General features: G+C 31.0%; 1 protein-coding gene and 1 pseudogene across 1 annotated transcript; both read left to right on the plus strand.

Annotated features, from left to right (window-relative positions):
- The first annotated feature begins 3749 nt into the window (after positions 1–3749).
- LOC115957920 lies at positions 3750–4510 on the plus strand. Its single transcript, XM_031076260.1, has one exon. It carries the CDS (start codon positions 3915–3917, stop codon positions 4257–4259), a length of 345 nt encoding a protein of 114 aa, XP_030932120.1. The 5' UTR covers positions 3750–3914; the 3' UTR covers positions 4260–4510.
- Positions 4511–5918: 1408 nt separating this feature from the next.
- Positions 5919–9433, plus strand: LOC115957919 (annotated as a pseudogene).
- Positions 9434–19129: the final 9696 nt, after the last annotated feature.

Genomic DNA, 19129 nt, shown 5'->3' on the forward strand with positions numbered 1-19129 from the left:
ATCTTGTTTACTGGTAGATTATTATTTAAGCACTTATTGCGGTGGGTCATCTTTTGTGCTAGCTTACCTTTATAGGAGATATTTTTGGGGTTTTATTATGATATTTGTTGGATGCAACTCGTACCTTGAGCAAAATGAGTCTTTCACACTTCACCAATAGCCTTTAGGCCATATTCCAAGCCCAAAGTCAAGTCTCGGTCTTAACTCTCCTAACATCGTTTGGGTGACAAAAAACGCCCTGGACACTAGACTAGCTTGACAATACCTATATTTTCGAGTCTCTAAGCTTTAGAATAAGAACTTGTCAAGAAGAACCAGCCAAGAAAGAGATTAAAAAAAAAAAAAAAACTCTTAAGTGGCAAAGGGGAATATAGCCAAAAGTTGTGAAAATTCCATTGATATCACAAATGGCGAGTCAAGCCCCAATAGCTTTGAAGCCAATATCAACCAAACAAAAAAGAGATCGTTGAAAAGAAATTAGCTTAGAAGGGTACTAGAATTACCACACACACACATCTAAATCACTTGCCATGTGAGCAAAGTGGTTCTAAGCCAAGCATGCTTGTTCTAAGATCTTTGCAAAGTTGGCCTCAAGATGTTCAATTTTCAAGTAAGATAGGCTCAAACCATGATAGGTCATTCCTCTAATCATCAATAAATGAGAACTTCACCTTTCATGTTTGAATAGGGCAACAATGTGGACTAGTTTTTACTTCTTCAAAAGACTGAAACAAAAGAGATCTAGACCTTAGACATGAAATATCATGTTAAGCTTAAAAATATTAAAAGAGCAATGCTCATCAATAAGATCCCAGCAATGAAAAATCTAGTTCCTGCACTTACAAAAGAATGAAGTAAAGTAGATCTTGGCCACAAACATGAAATATCATGTTAGGCCTAACATGGAAGATATCTTAAAGGAGGGAGAGCCCGCCAAGAAGACTACAAGAATGAAAAGATCGAGGTATGTACAAAATATTATTGAGATTTAAGGTCTTCTCTCGAGGTAACTCATTTATTTATTTCTTTATAATTAGCCATGTGAGATATTATCTTATTGGAACTAAATACATATCAAGCTTGCATGATTATTTACAAATAGGTATATATAGAATATGTTGAAAATATTGCTATAAAAATGTTACAAATTATCACAACTAATACTTTTTCTATTTTTTGCATTCTTACTTTTCAAAACAACCTACATCAAATTATCTATTTTACACTACAATTTATTAAAATATCAATAAAGAAAGAAAGAAAAAAAAAATCAAATTATCTCTTTCTTCACACACGACTACTATCCACGCTTTTTTCCTTCATCTTTGAGGTATGTAAAAAAAAAAAATAAAAAATAAAAAAAAAAAGTAAATGCAAAATGAATAGTACTGGTGTAAATATACATTGTTATTGTAGCATTATTGTTGTTTTATATAATTTCCATAACTTGATGTGGGTGAATTTTAAGCTTAACTGACTAAAATGTAAACACTTTCCTATTACACAAAGAACTTATGCTAGTGCTCTAAAACCAACTAAATGTTGGCGTTTGCTCACCACTAATGGTCTATTTGGAATCCATTTATTTTGCTAAAATTAAAAATTTTTTGCTAAAAGTACTGTAAATAAAGGTAAATATTTGTTGAAATAGTACAATGGGACCCATGAATAGTACCAAAAAAGTGCAGTAGGGCCATGAATAGTAGCAAAAATAAGCTGAATAGTAAAATAAATTGGCAAAAATAATTTTTGCTAAACACATACTAGTGTGTGCGTTTGGTACTATTCATGAGTTTCACTGTACTATTTCAACTTGCTTTTACTTATCTATAGTACTTTTAACAATAATTTTTCAATTTTAGCAAAATAAGCGGTATTCAAACACATCCTAAATGCGTGTTTGGCAAAAATTATTTTTGCGAACTTATTTTACTATTCAACTTATTTTTGCTATTATTTATAGGTCCCACTATACTTTTTGGTACTATTTATGAGTTTCACTGTACTATTTCAGTTAACTTTTATCTTTATCTATAGTACTTTCGTTGAAAAGTTTTTAGTTTCAACAAAATAAGCGGATCCCAAACAGACCATAAATAAGTCATATTTGTTACTGAATAAATTGTGCTTTTTTTTTTTTTTTTTTGGCTAAATAAAAAGGGGGGTTTCCGTAGACACGTGACGGTAATGAGTAATACCACATGTACTACACGGGCCTTACTGGGGCTGTCACTTAAATCGCTCCTCTTTGAATACAGAACAAAAACTCCTACCATTAAGCCAAACGTCGTCTGGTCTGAATAAATTGTGCTTGCGATTGAATAGTTCCTTGTCAGAAATATCATTCTCGCTTCCTTTACCGCTCAAATATTGTCCGAGCCTACAATTAATTATGAACCTGCTTTTTTAAGTTGAATTAGGTCCAGGAGGCCCCAGCATTTCATCTATGTGATGTATTCCTTGTCAAAAATATAATTCTCGCTTCCTTTACCGCTCAAATATTGTCCGAGCCCACAATTAATTGTGAACCTACTTTTTTCGTATAATTAGGTCCAGGAGGCCCCAGCATTTCATCTATGTGAAGTATTCCTTGTTAGAAATATCATTCTCGCTTCCTTTACAGCTTAAATAGGGGTGTGTAGAAAACCCGACAACCCACCAAACCCAACTCGACCCAACCCAACCCGTCGGGTTGGGTTGGTTTTTAAGGCTTGGTGGGTTGGGTTGGATTACAAATTTTTTTTTTTTAATAGCGAGTCGGGTTGGGTTTTGGTCATAAAATTACAAATCCGTCAAACCCGACTCGACCCACCCATATTTTAATATATGTTTAAAATATATTATATATTTAATAAAATAAAAAAAAAAAAAAAAAAAAAACCAGCTGTAGAGCACTTCCTCGGTTCCTACTATAATATATAATATAAAATCCTATTAGTTCTTTTAATATATATTTAAATATATTATATAATTCATAAAAAAAATTAAAAATTTTAGATATATTTTATTTATAACTAAGTTAGGAACTCATGTATATTTTGTTTATAAGTGAATTAAGATATTTATCAACTCAGTTGGATACTTAAACATATTTTGTTTACAACTAAGTTGGAATATTAGTTTATAGATTAATGTATATTTGATTTATCAACTCAGATGATAAGTGTGATATATTTTTTTTCTTAATTTAATAATAATAGTAATTAAAAAAAATTGTTTAATCTATAGGTTCAATCCGATCCAATTCAACTCATGTGGGTTGGGTTGAGTTGGATTAGACTTATGTGATGGGTTGAGTTAAATTGAATTTTTTTTTTTACCCACCATAATGGATTGGGTCAAAAAATTCCCCCAATCTAATCCAGCTTGAGCCATACACATCCCTACGCTAGCTCAAATATTGTCCGTGCTCACAATTAATTGTAAACCTACTTTTTCCGTAGTATTAGGTCCAGGAGGCCCCAGCATTCCATCTATGTGAAGTATTCCTTGTCAGAATTAATTGTGAACCTATTTTTTTCCCTAGAATTAGGTCGAGAGGCCCCAGCATTAATTCATCTTTGTGAAGTAATATGACAGGACCCTCTAGTCTGTTTCAAATACTAATTGAATGAAAAGTTGAAGGGCAAGGACAGATTGCTCTACCCCAAGGTCTAATCACGCAATGCAATATGCATGAACGCGTGGTCCACAACAGACAATAAATATGCTTTTCAAGTCCGGTACCAATGAATGTGATTATCTGGTGAAGGGAGATCACTGATCGCTCACTTTTGTGGTCTTATCCTGCTATTCCTTTCTTTCTGTTACACTCACCTTTTTATTAACTATAAATGTAATCACTCAAGGTCAGGGAGGACAGTGTATACGGAGGGAGATCACTTGCGAGAGTTGAAGGAAAACACAAATGAAAAATGGAAGCTTATAATATTAAGGGAGGGATTATTATATATTATCCTCTGGCATTGTTTGCGATACTGATTCTGAACGCATATTGTTGTTGTGGTTCTCCTGTCATTGTTGAGAGCAACACCACTAATTTCCTGGGCAATGACGTCCTTGGTGAATTCCTGACTGACGACGACTCGGAGTTCCCGGTGCATTCCTACATAAGTCGGATGCTTGCTGGCTCTCCCAATGCTCCACTGAATCCCAGAAAACCAGCACCTCCTTGTGGGCAATATAACGACGGTCGTTATTGCGTCGATTCTTCCCGTAAAATACCGAGAAGTGTGTACGATCGCTCAAAGGGTCGTTGAAACTTGGCAATGTGTTTACTTTCAGCTGTGCACTTGTTCTTCTCTTTATAACCCATTCTTCTTGGTTTTTATTACTATTTATATATATATATATATATATATACTGTATTTTAGATCCAATAAGGATGGTGAATCCGTGTATATGCGCGTTAGTGAATGTATCGTTTGTCGGAAACAATTCCTGACTAGCATAATGATGATTAAGGTAGATTGAAGTAATAGTAGTTTAATGAAAAAATGGTTGCGGAGGAGCTCGGTTGATTCTTTTTTTTTTTTTTTCCTTCAATTAACAGCATGTTTGCTGCTCAACCAAGAGTACATTAAGAATAATAATATTTAGGTCGAATGATAAACTATACTCTTAAAGGTTAGGAGTCTTTTAAATTTTACTCTTTGAAACTTCAGAATTATTAGGATATGTTGCTTAGATCATTACCCGTCCATTCATTTTTTTGCTAATGTGCCCGTTAAATGCCATGCCAAGTTGTCATGTGTGTTTCGTTGATCCAATTAAATTGTGACATATGGATTTTAGAATTAAATGTAATTAAATAAATCTTAAAAATACTTAAAGTAAATTTTCTAAAATGAAAAATTAAATAAATTAGAAACCCAGCATTTTTTTTTTTTTCATTTTCCTTGATTTTCTTAGCAACCAAACAAAAACACAAGCATCAAAAGCATAATTTACAGGCATTCAACACATTTTTTTTTCTTTTCATTTTCCTTATTTCTTTAAGCAACAAATACATAAAAAGATCCAAACTTTATGAGTTTATCAACAGCCAAGCAAAACAAAAAACTCGGATAGAAATAAGCAAAAGGAAGAAAGAAAACCTCTAGAACCCATCCACAGTCGAGAAGGTGTAGATGGATCTTGCCTTATTAATTTATTTATTTTTAAGTTAAAATACACTCACTTACCACGTGGTTTGGAACAATGCCAAGCAAATCTAAAACTTCTTTAAAATAACCAATTTGGTCCTTGAAGACAAGTCATTTGTGCACGGGGAGAAAATGCACGAATAGCCTTACACGCCGTTAATGTTTAAAGGACCAAATCAGACATCTTAAATAAATTTTGGATATTTTTGGCATTATCTCAATTCTCAGGTAGGTTATTGTATTTTACCATTTATTTATTTATTATTATTTTTGTGATTGGTCACCGTGTGGGAGAGAGGCAAATGGCAAATACTCTATATAAATAGAAGACATTTTTGCTAACCGTGGATATTGAGAAAATGGATTCAAAATCGAGCATTCGTTGTATATTTTGTGAAATTGTAATCACTGAGTTTCAATTGTGTTTTTTCACAAATAGCAAATAATAAATTCATTGTATTTGAGATATTTTTGAACTCTCTACAAGTACCAATAAGTTGTCCCAAACCTAATTTCCAAGTTAACTGTTCAAATGGTAGGTCCAAATACCAAATTGATGTTAACATCAAAATTAAAAGGTAAAATTTGTAAAAGTCCTCACTTTGTTTTCACGTTCTAAAATATCCCAGTTTCGCAGAAACATATATAACTTTCTGATTAGGACAACAAGAAAACCTCCAAATGTTTGACCGAGTCCAAAAGGCAAGGACTGGAAGGAAGCACAACTATTTATTTTTAGTTTTTTAAATTCTGTATCACACAAGGCACAAACAACTTCGCAGTCCTCACTCTTCACCCCACCCTTTATTTTTCCGGCATATACCAGTCTCTACAAACCTAGCTACAAAATATTGGGGGAGATAGCTTGATCGAATAATTCAATAATTTTGATGCTATTATCTTTCTATTGTTGGAAGAAAGTAGCTTTTCCTCTAATTTTTCTCTCAATTTGTTGGAGTCAGTAACCTCTTTCTACCATGAAGACCCACCAAATCTTCTGCTCATTTGTCATTCTTTGTCATATCTTAACCGTAACCTCCACACCTCGTTACATTGCTGAAGAAAATATTACCATCAACTGTGGCTTCTCTGGCAACTCAAAGGCGGATGATGAGCGTGAATGGATCGGAGACAGGCTCCAAGTTCGCTCCCACAGAAGAACCCAATCACAAATCTAATACCTCTACAGCCGAAATCCAAGGCACCTCTGTTGCTGTCCCCTACATGACTGCCCGTTTATCTAACTGGCAATTTACATACGTGTTTCCGGTCACCCCTGGCCCGAAATTTGTTCGGTTGTACTTTTACTCGGCTTCTTACACAGGTTTTGAAAGGTCTAAGGACTTTTTCACTGTCAAAGTGGGTTCCTTCACCTTACTTGCAAACTTCAGTGCTTCCATTCTTGCTAATTCATCGCGCCACAGTGATATTTATAAAGAGTTTTGCATCAATGTCGATAAGAGTCAAAAACTGAATTTGACCTTCATCCCTTTCTCTAGTAATTACTATGCTTTCATTAATGGAATTGAGATAGTTTCCATGCCTGAAGACTTGTACTATAGGCCACATAATGTTGCTAATGGTGAAGAACTCATCCCTGTTTATGTCGGCCAAGCTCTTCAGTTCTACATAAACGACAGCATGGCACTCGAGATGGTTTATCGATTAAATTTTGGTGGGGGCTCGATATCACCAAAGGAAGACACTGGCATGTTTAGACAATGGTCCGACGGCACTATTTATCGGTTGAGTGAAGGTGTAAACCCTCGTTTAGTATCTATGACACTCCATTACTTATATGTACCAAATTACACTGCACCTGATGCTGTCTATCTGTCTGCAATTTCAATGGGCCCAAACAGCACTAGGAACTTGATGTCTAATTTGACATGGGGATTACTTGTTGATACGGGATTCAATTATCTGGTGAGGCTCCATTTCTGCGAAATAGAGCCTAACATATCCATCCCCGGGGTAAGAAGATTCAACATCTATATAGACTGTCAGCAAGCTGAAGAAGCGGCAGATGTAGTATTGTGGACTGACAGTAACTATAGGCCTTACTTCAAGGACTACGTAGTAATGATCAGAAACAAGGGTGAGGACAAGCATCTTCTTTCCATTGATCTACAACCTAGATCAGACTCTATTTTGTGGGATGCCATTTTAAACGGTGTGGAAGTGTTCAAGTTGAGTGATCAATATGGAAATCTTGCCGAACCCAAAATGGTGCCTCCACTGCTGGATCAAGAACCTGCTCCAGCAGCCAACGAATCCAAGACAAAGAAAACAATATTCATTGCCATTGGAAGTGGTTTGGGCATCTTAGTCGTGCTCACTCTAGTGTGTTGCATGGTTCTCTGTAAACTGAAGAAGACTAGGCGTTTTGGTTCTTGCCATCCTCTAGCAAAGTGGTGGTGTCGGTCTAGGCTAGATCCTTACAAAAGAGAGTTCTCAAGGAGAGCAGCTTCATCACTGCCTGGAGAACTGTGCCGCTACTTCAGACTAGATGAAATCAAAACAGCATGCAACAACTTCGACGAAGATCTAATTATCGGTGTAGGTGGCTTTGGCAATGTTTATAAGGGTCTGATTGAGCAGGGTAATGTATAATGCCATGATTATCTTTTATTTATAGCTTTTTTTTTCCTGAATTTGTCCTAATTGCAGTCTATTTACATATAATCAAGATTAGTGATACTATATTTTATAGAGATGTTTAATAATTTGATAAAATCCGATTTGTGCTGTGTCCAGTTCCTATACGTATTGGACATGGCCATATATGAAGGGAAAATATTCTTTTAAACTCATTTTACATAAACTATTTTAAATAATATCCAAGATCGATGTGCTGATATACACATTTTAGAAAATAAAGAAAAATGACAATATTTAAACATGAAAGTGGATGTGGCAGTATCATTGCCCATATATATGAGCAATAAAATGTAATTAACATGTCCTATTTTAGGACATGTCTTCACATCTTCTAGTTTCTAAATACATAGAAACTAGACATAAGTCATACCCATTGTTTACACACAATAATACAAGAGTGGTGCTAGAGATAATAAAAATTTTAATTTTATTACATAAAATTTATAAGCTGATTTGCTCCCATAGGTATTAAGATCTACCGATTGCATTCATGGCAATATTTATTGGGTTTTAGAAACATAATGATACAATATTCCATCCTTCAGGTAATATGATGGTGGCAATCAAGCGCATGAAACAGGAATCTCAACAAGGTGTTTGTGAGTTTTTGACAGAGATTGAGATGCTTTCTCAACTTCGTCATGTGCACCTTGTGTCTCTCATCGGATACTGCAATGAGGAGGGTGAGATGATACTTGTTTACGAGTACATGGCAAATGGTACCCTCCGCCACCACCTCTATGACACCCTTAATGATCCCCTCACCTGGAAACAAAGGCTCCAGATATGCATAGGAGCAGCACGTGGTTTGCATTACCTCCACACATGTTCAAAGCACCCTATTATCCACCGTGACGTGAAGACAACAAATATTCTATTGGACGAGAAATGGGTATCCAAGGTTTCCGATTTCGGATTATCCAAAATTGGTTTAGATAACACTGCGGTTAGTACACTAGTAAAGGGGACATTGGGGTATTTGGATCCAGATTATGCTAGGCGCCAACGATTGACTGAGAAATCCAATGTGTACTCATTTGGTGTAGTGATGTTTGAAGTGGTATGTGCCAGAAAAGCATTGAATCCGAAACTCCAAGAAGAGCAGCGAAATTTGGCAAGCTGGGCTCAGAAATGCATTGATAGAGGAACCATCAGCCAAATCATTGATCCGTATCTAACGAACAAGATAGCACCAGAGTGTTTAAAGGTATACATGGAACTTGCAGAAAGTTGTGTACGTGATCAGGGAATCCAACGGCCCACGATGAATGATGTGATGGAAAAGCTAGAGTTTGCATTTGAACTCCAGGAGAATGCAGAAACAAGAGTAGAAGCAACCAAGGATACTGATTCAGAAGAGGTATCATTATTCCGTGTTGCGACTACCAATGGAGCTCCTTGGTTGGAGTCGACTAGTGGAACTGAGTTAAGTACAATTAGTAGTGGATTAAGTTACCCTAGTCTTGATTCTGTCACTACTATTAGTATCACAAATCAAGATTTGTCCTCGGCCACTAAAAACAGTAGTTCTTAAGCTCTTTTACTGTTTTTAAGCTTTTTTTTATTTTAATATTTTAGTATTGTTGTCTTTCTAAAGTCGGGAATACTTATGATATGGTGTGAATGTTATTGACATATTGTTCTAGAAAAAAGAAACATTAGAAGAAAAAAAATACTATGAAGTCAAAAAAATTTCCCATTTTTCGGATTTTTGTCTAATAAGTTAAAATTAATATTGGGAGACAATTAATTGACCTGTTTATTACGGTACATGACATTTTTTTTTTTTTTTTTTGGTAAGCGGTACATGAGATTTGAACTAAATGAAATGTTGTTTTTAATTAAAATAAAAGTTCCTCATATTAATATAAACTTCTTCTTTTTTTTTGGTTTTCTTGAGGAAAATATCTATATCTTATTCTTAATTGTTTAAGATGGAGAAAATTCTTTCAATCAAATAAATAAATAAATAAAAGATGGAGAAACTTCTCGGTTAGCACATATACAACAAAGATAAAGGCTACCATTGCTAGTTGCTACCATTGCTTTGGATGATTTAACTTATCCTTCACGCTCTGTTTGTTTCAGAAATTATGTTTTCTAGAAAATGAGTCATTTTTCAAAAATCATTTTCTATAAAACTATCTCATTTTCCAATGTTTGGTAGCAACTTTAAATGAGTTGAAAAACAATTTCCTAACTTCCCTTATTTAGCTTGCTATGAGATAGAGTTGTTTTCCAAAAAAATTTAGTGGAAAACAATGTCTAAAAATAAGCCATACTTTTTATGTTGGCCAAAGATAGTTTTCCTTTGACTCATCTTTTTTATGCTACCAAACACTGGAAAACACAGAAAACTATCTTTACACAAAGTTTTCCATCGACTCATAAAAACTATCTTTTTTATGAGTGCGTGTTTTGCACGTATTTGTTGAATCTGATTTCAAACCTTTACTAGTTAATTCGATTTAAACTATATAACTTATTCTAAGGAACTCATATTGTTACTAACATACTAATCTTTTCGAGGTAAATCCATAAATGCATATCTGGTAGGAGTTTTTCCTAAAATTTCAGTGAGGAAATTTTGTGATGATATTCTGAATTGCGTAAATAAATAATTATGAGCTTCAAATATGATTATGCTTTCAATTAATGCATATTCCTTGCGGCATGACACTTTTTCTCTCATGATGATTCCGTTCTCATCCAATCTATTTGAATTTTCTAAGATAAAAAAATTAATGGTTTGTTTCGATTGAGGGAGAATATAGTAGAGTAAATAAAAATTGGCCCAAAATTAGTCTGTTTTCAGCCAACTCTACTCTACTCCCTTACCCTCCCTCCTCAATCCAAACAAACCCTTACATACACCATGAACATTGATTTTAATGACCAATGTTAACATATTAATGTACTTAGGAAAAAAAATTACTATTGTTGTTGATATTAAAATAATAATATGTTGGATCAATTTATAAATAATAAAATAAATTATACTTCACAATTACATAATAAGCTCACAACAAATTATATAAACTTTCACTTTTTTATATATATATATATATATATATGTATGTATATTAAAATTCAAACCTCTGAGAAAATTAAATTAAATTCCAAATTGAATTTCAAATGGAGTCCAATTAGGCGTCATTTGTTCCATATAATTTTTAATTTTTGTGCCAAGTAAATTATTGAGTGTAAAAATCGAAGTGTCAAAATCCAATTAGATTCTAAATTAGATTTCAATTTTGTGCCACGTCTTAATCTAATTTTTTAATTTTTGTGACAAGTGAATTATTGGGTGCAAAAATCAAAAAGTCTAAATCCAATATATAAATAAATAAATAATAAGAAATCATTACATATTTTAGAAATTTATGGTTTAAAAAATATGTAAGTTAATACCATGTATAATTTTAACTTTTTCTCAAAAAAATATATAATTTGAACCATGTAATAGTGATTGTTTTTAATTGTACCCGTGCATATGCATGGGTTACACACTAGTTATACTAATCACTCAAATAAATAATCACATATAATGTGCAAATAAACTTGAAATAATGTGAATAGTAAGATAGATACTATCGTGATACATGGCTTGGAGAAGGGGTGACACTCACTCTCTTTAAGGCATTTAGCACCACTGTGGGAGGATATTAAAAAGACATCTCAACCAATGCAACGGGTTCACTAGCACAATGCCCCTAGGATATAGCAGCCCAACCACGTACATTGTAGGCTCCTTGAATATGCACTACTTCATTAAACAAAAGCTCCACTAGAAAAACATCCTTCTTTGTCAAAATATTCTCAAAATATGTATAATTATAAATAACTTCTTACATATTGTTATACATATAGTATTGTTATCAACATATGAAGAATGGTGTACATAGGTCTATATATATAAGTTCATTACTCAAGAATATGAGCGTTATCACCATATTTATTTTCACAAATATAATACTTATTATTTTAATGGTAGAAGTTTCTAAAATTAAAGATTGAAGTTATTTCTTTACAATAACTTTCCATTATATTTGAAACTCATGCACCTTTTCAATTACCACAAAAATCAATATAAATAAATTGTATAGAAATATTTCAGTTCATTTGTCAATTAATATTATAATGCACCAACGTAATATAATTATTTATGTTCTAAATCATATTTTAAAGAAATTAAATTATGTAAAGACATGGTGTAAAACTCATATTTTACCCTTCCAATCTTAACATGCTACATCATCTTATCACATATTTAAAAATAAGCACAACCACACTTAATCAATTCTAATACCCATAACCATCGCACATCCTTAGTGCAGTGGTCACTCCACAAGCAAGTATAAATGCTTGTGGAGTGTGGGGGGCAAGGGCCAGGGGTTCAAATCTCTAGGAGGGAGCTTTACATACATATATACTTAGATTAGGTTAGAGTAAAAATTCTATTTTGTATAAAAAATAAAAATAAAAATAAAAATCTAATATCCATATATAAATCCAAACAAATTAGGAATTTATTGAAATGTCATTAGGTGTAGTAGGATGTATTGAATTTTAAGTATAATGTTGATGTTGCAATCTCTTATTGGATAGTGTAAAACATGAGTTTTACACCCTATCCTTACCAAATTCGGACTCTATTTTAAACGATAATCTTACAGAAGCATGATACCCGGTTAAAGGAAATTTAACACCAAATGATATTTTCAACAAATAAATAATTCTGCAGAGAAACAAATAATAAAGATAAGCCATAAAGCCGCACAAACAAAGGACATATGTTGGATTTTTCTTTTTTAAACGTATGTCGGACTTGCCTAATGGTTTGCTTTAGTGAAAAAGAAAAAAAAAAAAAAAAAAGACATCTACATTTATTTACTAAAATTTTAAAATAAATAAATTATTAAAACAACAATCAAGTAAATGATTCAAATATGTATAATAAACCAACATTTGGGTGGCCTAGTTAGTAAAATATCGGGCCAACAAGTCTCATGACTTGGATTTGAGTCTCAAACAACTAACTGTATATTGGTGCTCCTTATATCTCATCTCCATTTCAAGCAGTCGACTAAAAAAATAAGTGAGTTCCTCACACAGACCGAGAGTATGGAGTCTTTTTCGAGAGCAAGTAAAACTGATTGGTGCATATGACTTTTTATTTAGACCGTTTGTTTAGACTGTTTGATATATAATTTATTCATAGACTTTTCTATCTTCATAGATGAGGCAAATTAAGTGATGAGAAACGTATGAGTGACAAGACTTTTCAATAGGACAAAGACCCTGGACCCACAATCTTGGAGACTTTTGTAAGGGACAAAAACCTAGATCACATCCGCATAAGCATAATAAGCCCAGACTAAATGGCGATACAATCAAGACAGGTAAGTACACTACACTTACCACTACAAATATGCAACATGCATGATCATACACATCTCAATTAATACACAAGTGGATGTAGTTTTAGCACGTGGTGTTATTCACAATCACATCACAGGGGTTGATCCTAATGACCTAATTATGCAAGATGAAACATGTGAGACAAAGTCTAGTGATCGAGTCCAACCAAGCCGACTTGAAGCTATAGAGGAAAGTAGAGAATGGAATCATAAGGGGGATAAGATATGTTAAGCAATGTGGGCTAACTACATTAATAGGAGACGTGTAAATTTGTTCATTTATGTTGTTTAGAGTTATTTGTTGATGATGAATTACACCTATCTATGATTATCTACTGTCAAGTTTATTTGGCTTTGTATCCGGTTGCTAACAGAGTATAAGTAGATATCTTGTACGGTTTTTAAAATGCAATACTTGATTATTTTTGTGGGCAAATAGTTAATATTGTTATTTGGTTCCTCAAGTTCTAGTCAACATGGCTTTGCATTGTTTTTGGATGATGAATTTTTTGTCCTATAGCTTTTGTAATAATATTTTAGATTGTTATTATCATATTGGTTGGAGAAATTTGTCAACAAAACCTTCTAACTTGAAGTTGTTGGATATGTTTTGTGATCCATGTTAGTGGTACTATGGTATTCTTTAGGTTATTAATAATTGTGGAACAATTCCATATTTTGGAAGGTTATGTGTTAATGTTAGCTATACTTTGGAAGGTTATGTGTTAATGTTAGTGGTACTAGGGTATTCTTTAGGTTATTAATGTATGATTGGATTTTTGCGGTATTGATGTTGTCACCATTTGATGATTGTTTGTTTGATTTAGCTTCTAGGTACTCCCACATCTGCTTAGAATTTCTTAATATCATATTTCTTATGAGTTTTGCCCAAATAAGTGCTGAGTGTCAATCGTGTGTGTGTTTATGTATATAGTGAATAATTGTCATATGTAGAATATGTATGTCTGGTTTGTTTTTTCCTCTTTATGTCTAGTTAAGCTTTCATAATTTGGAATCATATGTAGAATTCAAGAGAGGCTCAATTGAGAATCTGTTGAAATTTTACATGTACATATATGCAATTACTAGGATAGTGATTGAGTGGGGGCTTTATGTTTCAATTTGTTAGAGATTTTAGGAATTTCTAGCATATTTTTATTTTATTTTATTATTTAATTTTTTTCCCTAGTGTAGCACTTGATTTTCAAGAATCAAGATAGTCCTCTTTGTAGTCCTTGTAGAACAAAAGTGTTTTGTCTTCAATCACAATGGTTTTAAGATAGTCCTCTTTGTAGTCCTTGTAGACATTGATGCTCCCTCATTCGTCTCTATGTATTTTTTGGAAGTTAATAAAAAAATATTTTAATTTTTTAATAATTTTTTTTTTTTCATTTTACATTGCGTCAAATATCGAAATATATTTTACACAACATTTTCATGTACACAGCCAAACACTGTAAAATGAAAATATTTTCCTGCAAATATTTTACATATAAAATATTTTACCTCTACAAATATTTATGTCGAAACAAATAGAGTTAAAATACACAAATTTTAAATTGTGTAAAAAATTGCATATATTCAATATACACAAATTTCCAATTCTGTATATTCAATGTACACAATTTTTCAATTTTGTACATTCAATGAATCCAATGTTTAGAAGAATGTACACAATTTCGTATAATCAACATACACCATATTAAAAAGATCTACACAATTCAAAGCATTCGACATACATAAATTTTCAAAGAATGTAAACAATATTGTATATTCATTGTATACAATATTTCAATTTTTTACAATCTTGGAACATAATTTTTAAGAGATTGTACACAATTCTATACGTTCAATGTACACAATTTTTCAAAGAATGTTATTTTCAAGAAATGTATCCAATTATGTATTTTTATCCTACACAAATTTTTAAAGAACGTACACAATTTTGTATACTCATTGTACACAATTTTCCAAACAATATACACAATTTTGTACCTTCAATATGTACAATTTTGTTTATAAAGGTAAAGATTCTGTTTATTCAATGTATACATTTTTTCAATTTTGTAATATCATTATACACAAATTTTCAAATTTTGTACATTCAATGTACACAATTTTTGAAGCATGTATACAATTTCGTATATTCAACGTATACCATTTCAAAGAATGTACACAATTATAAGTATTCAAATTACCCAAATTTTCAAAAAAATATAAACAATTTTGTATATTTAATATACACAAAATTTCAATTTATTACATACCTTAAATACATTTTTTCAAATATTGTACACAATTCTATACATTCAATGTACACATTTTGTTAAAGAATATATAAAAAATTATGTAGATTCAAAGACTAAATTTTTTTTCAAAGAATGTACGTAATTTTGAACATTAAATCAACACAAATTTTCAAAGAATGTACACGATGGTTGTGTTTGAAAGGTTATAAATCAATTGGCAAGTTCAATCCCAATATCTTGATTTCTAATGGAAATGCATCGTGGGCCCATATATATATAAATATATATATCATCTGCTAATACACGACCAATTGTATATTCAAAGTACACAATTTTCAAGTAATATACACCATTTTGTATATTCAATGTAAGAAAATTTTCAAAAAGCGTATATAATTTTGTATATTCAATGTACCCAATTTTTCAAACAATATACACAATTTTGTACATTTAATGTACATAATTTTTTTAAATAATGTACAAAATTATGTATGCATTTGGAACGCACATTTTATGTGCGTTTCAGCGTTTTGTTGAAAAATGGTGGGTCCCGTGTACTGTTCATGGGACCCGCAAGTACTTTTTTCAGCAAAAACAACTTTAAAACTAAGTCCCATAACACTATTCACACATTTAAAAATTATTTTGCTATAATATTTTTAATTTTCAGTAATAAGCGGTATTCAAACAGACCCTATATATACTCAATGTATACAATCATGTATATACAATATACATACTTTTTCAATTTTGTACATCAATGTACACAAATTTTCAATTTTGTGCCTTCAATTTACACAATTTTCAATTTTGTATATTCGTTGTTATACAATATTTTGATGAATGTACATAATTCTAAATATTCAATGTATACCATTTTTCAAATGATGTATACAGTTTTTAGCATTTAGTGTACACAAATTTTCAAATAATGTCAAATATTTTTATATATTCAATGTTCAAAATTCTTCAATTTTGTACATTCTTTGAACTCAATGTTTCAAAGATTGTACACAATTTTATACATTCAATGTACACAATTTGTTAAAGAATATAAACAATTTTGTACATTCAAAAAATAAAAAATTTCAAAGAACGTACATATGAGAGATTGGGATTTGGTTGGGCTTTGAAAAGAGACGTGGTACCTCTTTGGGTTTAATTGTGGAATCACCACTTATTTTTATTTACAAAAAATAAGAAAAACATAATTAAATTTGAATTTTATTGAATGTATCAAATTTACAATTAATAAATAATTTACATCGCTTTGGTCTTAATTACAATCTAAGTAAAAAGATACAAAACTTTGATCCTAAATACAATCTACCAAAGAAAACAATAAAACACTAATCTTGAACCAAAAATCTTAGGTTTGAGGGCTAGGTTATAGAATGAGAAGGTATTAAGCACTTATGTTGCCAAAACAGAGTTCGGTCTTCTAGACGATGGATGACCATTTATGTACCCGCAATTAACGACATATGATACATACAACCATGAGATGCAACATGAAATTTGTTAGTTTCCCTAGATCTATGGTTGAAATTTATTTAGAGATCTTAGATCTACATCTTACTCCATGCAAAAGATTTTAGAAAAAAATGTTTAATTTATAAAAAGATGACTATTTTATGAAAAACGTTTAAATTTGTTTTTTTTTTTTTTTAATACAAAGCATGATATTTTTGACAAAAATAATCAAATCTGATGTTTAATGTAAAAAACAATGTTTTGAACGAAGAATATTCATATATGATATTTATTATGAAGAAAACTATGCTTTAAGTGAAAAATAATAAAATCTTAGAATTTAGAGATCTTAGATCTACATCTTACTCCATGCAAAAGATTTTAGAAAAAAATGTTTAATTTATAAAAAGATGACTATTTTATGAAAAACGTTTAAATTTGTTTTTTTTTTTTTTAAATACAAAGCACAAAAATAATCAAATCTGATGTTTAATGTAAAAAACAATGTTTTGAACGAAGAATATTCATATATGATATTTATTATGAAGAAAACTATGCTTTAAGTGAAAAATAATAAAATCTTAGAATTTATTACGTGAAAAACAATGAATTTTGATGACAAAGTATAAATTTGGTTTTTAATGTGAAAAACAATGAGTTTTGAATATTAAAAAAAATACAGATATGGTTCTTAATGTAAAACAATGAGTTTTAATGAGAAAATACATATATGGTTTTTAATGCAAAACAATGAGTTCTAATGAGAAAAATTGTAGATCTAGTTTTTAATGTAAAACAATGAGTTTTTAATGAGAAAAATTGTAGATCTATAACCTTTAATAACAAATAATAATCATAGATCTAAGATTAACATTTATGAACAACCCTAGATCTACATATTTGAATATATGAATCAACAAAACATCATATTCTCACATCAAAAAAAAAAAAAAAAAAAAAAATATATTCTAATCATGGGAATCAAAATCTTAAAAAAAAAAAAAAAAAAAAAAAATCATGCAAAAGACTAGTATCTACGTATTAACATGCATGTTATTAAAAATAAAATCTATAGTTGCATGAATTAGAGAAAACAAAATGATCTCTTTAGAAACTGGAGAGAAAGGATTTCTCTAATCTCTAAAAATGGAGCGATAACAATAGAAAAAAGTTTGAAGGAAACTTTCTACAGAAATCATGGTCTAGTGAAGATCATAATAATGGTAAAGCTTCAAAAGTCTCGCTAATGTTAAAAGGTTAAGGGTACTTAATGATGGGTGTTTCCCTCTAATTATAGAGGTGTGAATGGCTTAAAAAATAAGCTAAAATTTTAACAGCTAAAGTAAACTTCAATTCTCTACAATTTTGCCAAAAATCGCCTGGTCCGAATTTTGATGTTTATTATGTCAAAATCGTTTTACAATGTGAGTTTGAAAACTGCTACTTGATTAGCATGTTTTTAAGTGTTTTTCAAGTCTGAAACTGTATTTGGATGAGTTTTTAATGTATTTTCATGACAAAGCAAATTCCTAAGTGGTAATTAGGATCTTTATAATAATTATCTTGAAGATAATTACTTTAAAATCGTATTACCTGGCAATCTTTAAATCTTATCATCTAGCTTGTTTTAATCTCATGCAACAAATTATTTTTTAAGAGAAAAATACTTAATCAATCACAATAATTCATTTAATTCATTTTTATTAACAACCAATCAAAATTGATTTCAATTAATCTTACGTGACAGGTTTCACTCAAATGAATACATACATACCATTAAAACTTGATCTTGCAATATATTTCGATCCAATTGTTCGATTTGGAAACCGAACGTATTGTTGTAATCGTTGAAACCTCAAGATCATTTTCATGATAAGTGATGAATAAGTTAGTGAATAAAAGGCAACCATGATTTTTGGGTACATAAAATGACCATTTTGCACTCTTTCAAGATTAAATTATGGTTGAAAAATGAAGTATTTATAGTACATAATTTTGTACATTCAATTTACATGATTTTTCAAAGAATGGACACAATTATGTATATTTAAAGTGCACAAAATTTCAAGAAATATACACAATTTTGCATATTTAATATACACAAGTTTTCAAAGAATGTACACAATTTTATATATTTAATGTACACAAATTTTTAAACAATATACACAATTTTGTATGTTCA

This window comes from Quercus lobata, chromosome 8 (assembly GCF_001633185.2).
Source record: "Quercus lobata isolate SW786 chromosome 8, ValleyOak3.0 Primary Assembly, whole genome shotgun sequence".
Classification (NCBI taxonomy): Eukaryota; Viridiplantae; Streptophyta; class Magnoliopsida; order Fagales; family Fagaceae; genus Quercus; species Quercus lobata.

Coding starts and splice junctions, on each gene's coding strand:
- LOC115957920 (XM_031076260.1), top strand. CDS start 3,915: ATGGAAGCTTATAATATTAAGGGAGGGATTATTATATATTATCCTCTG.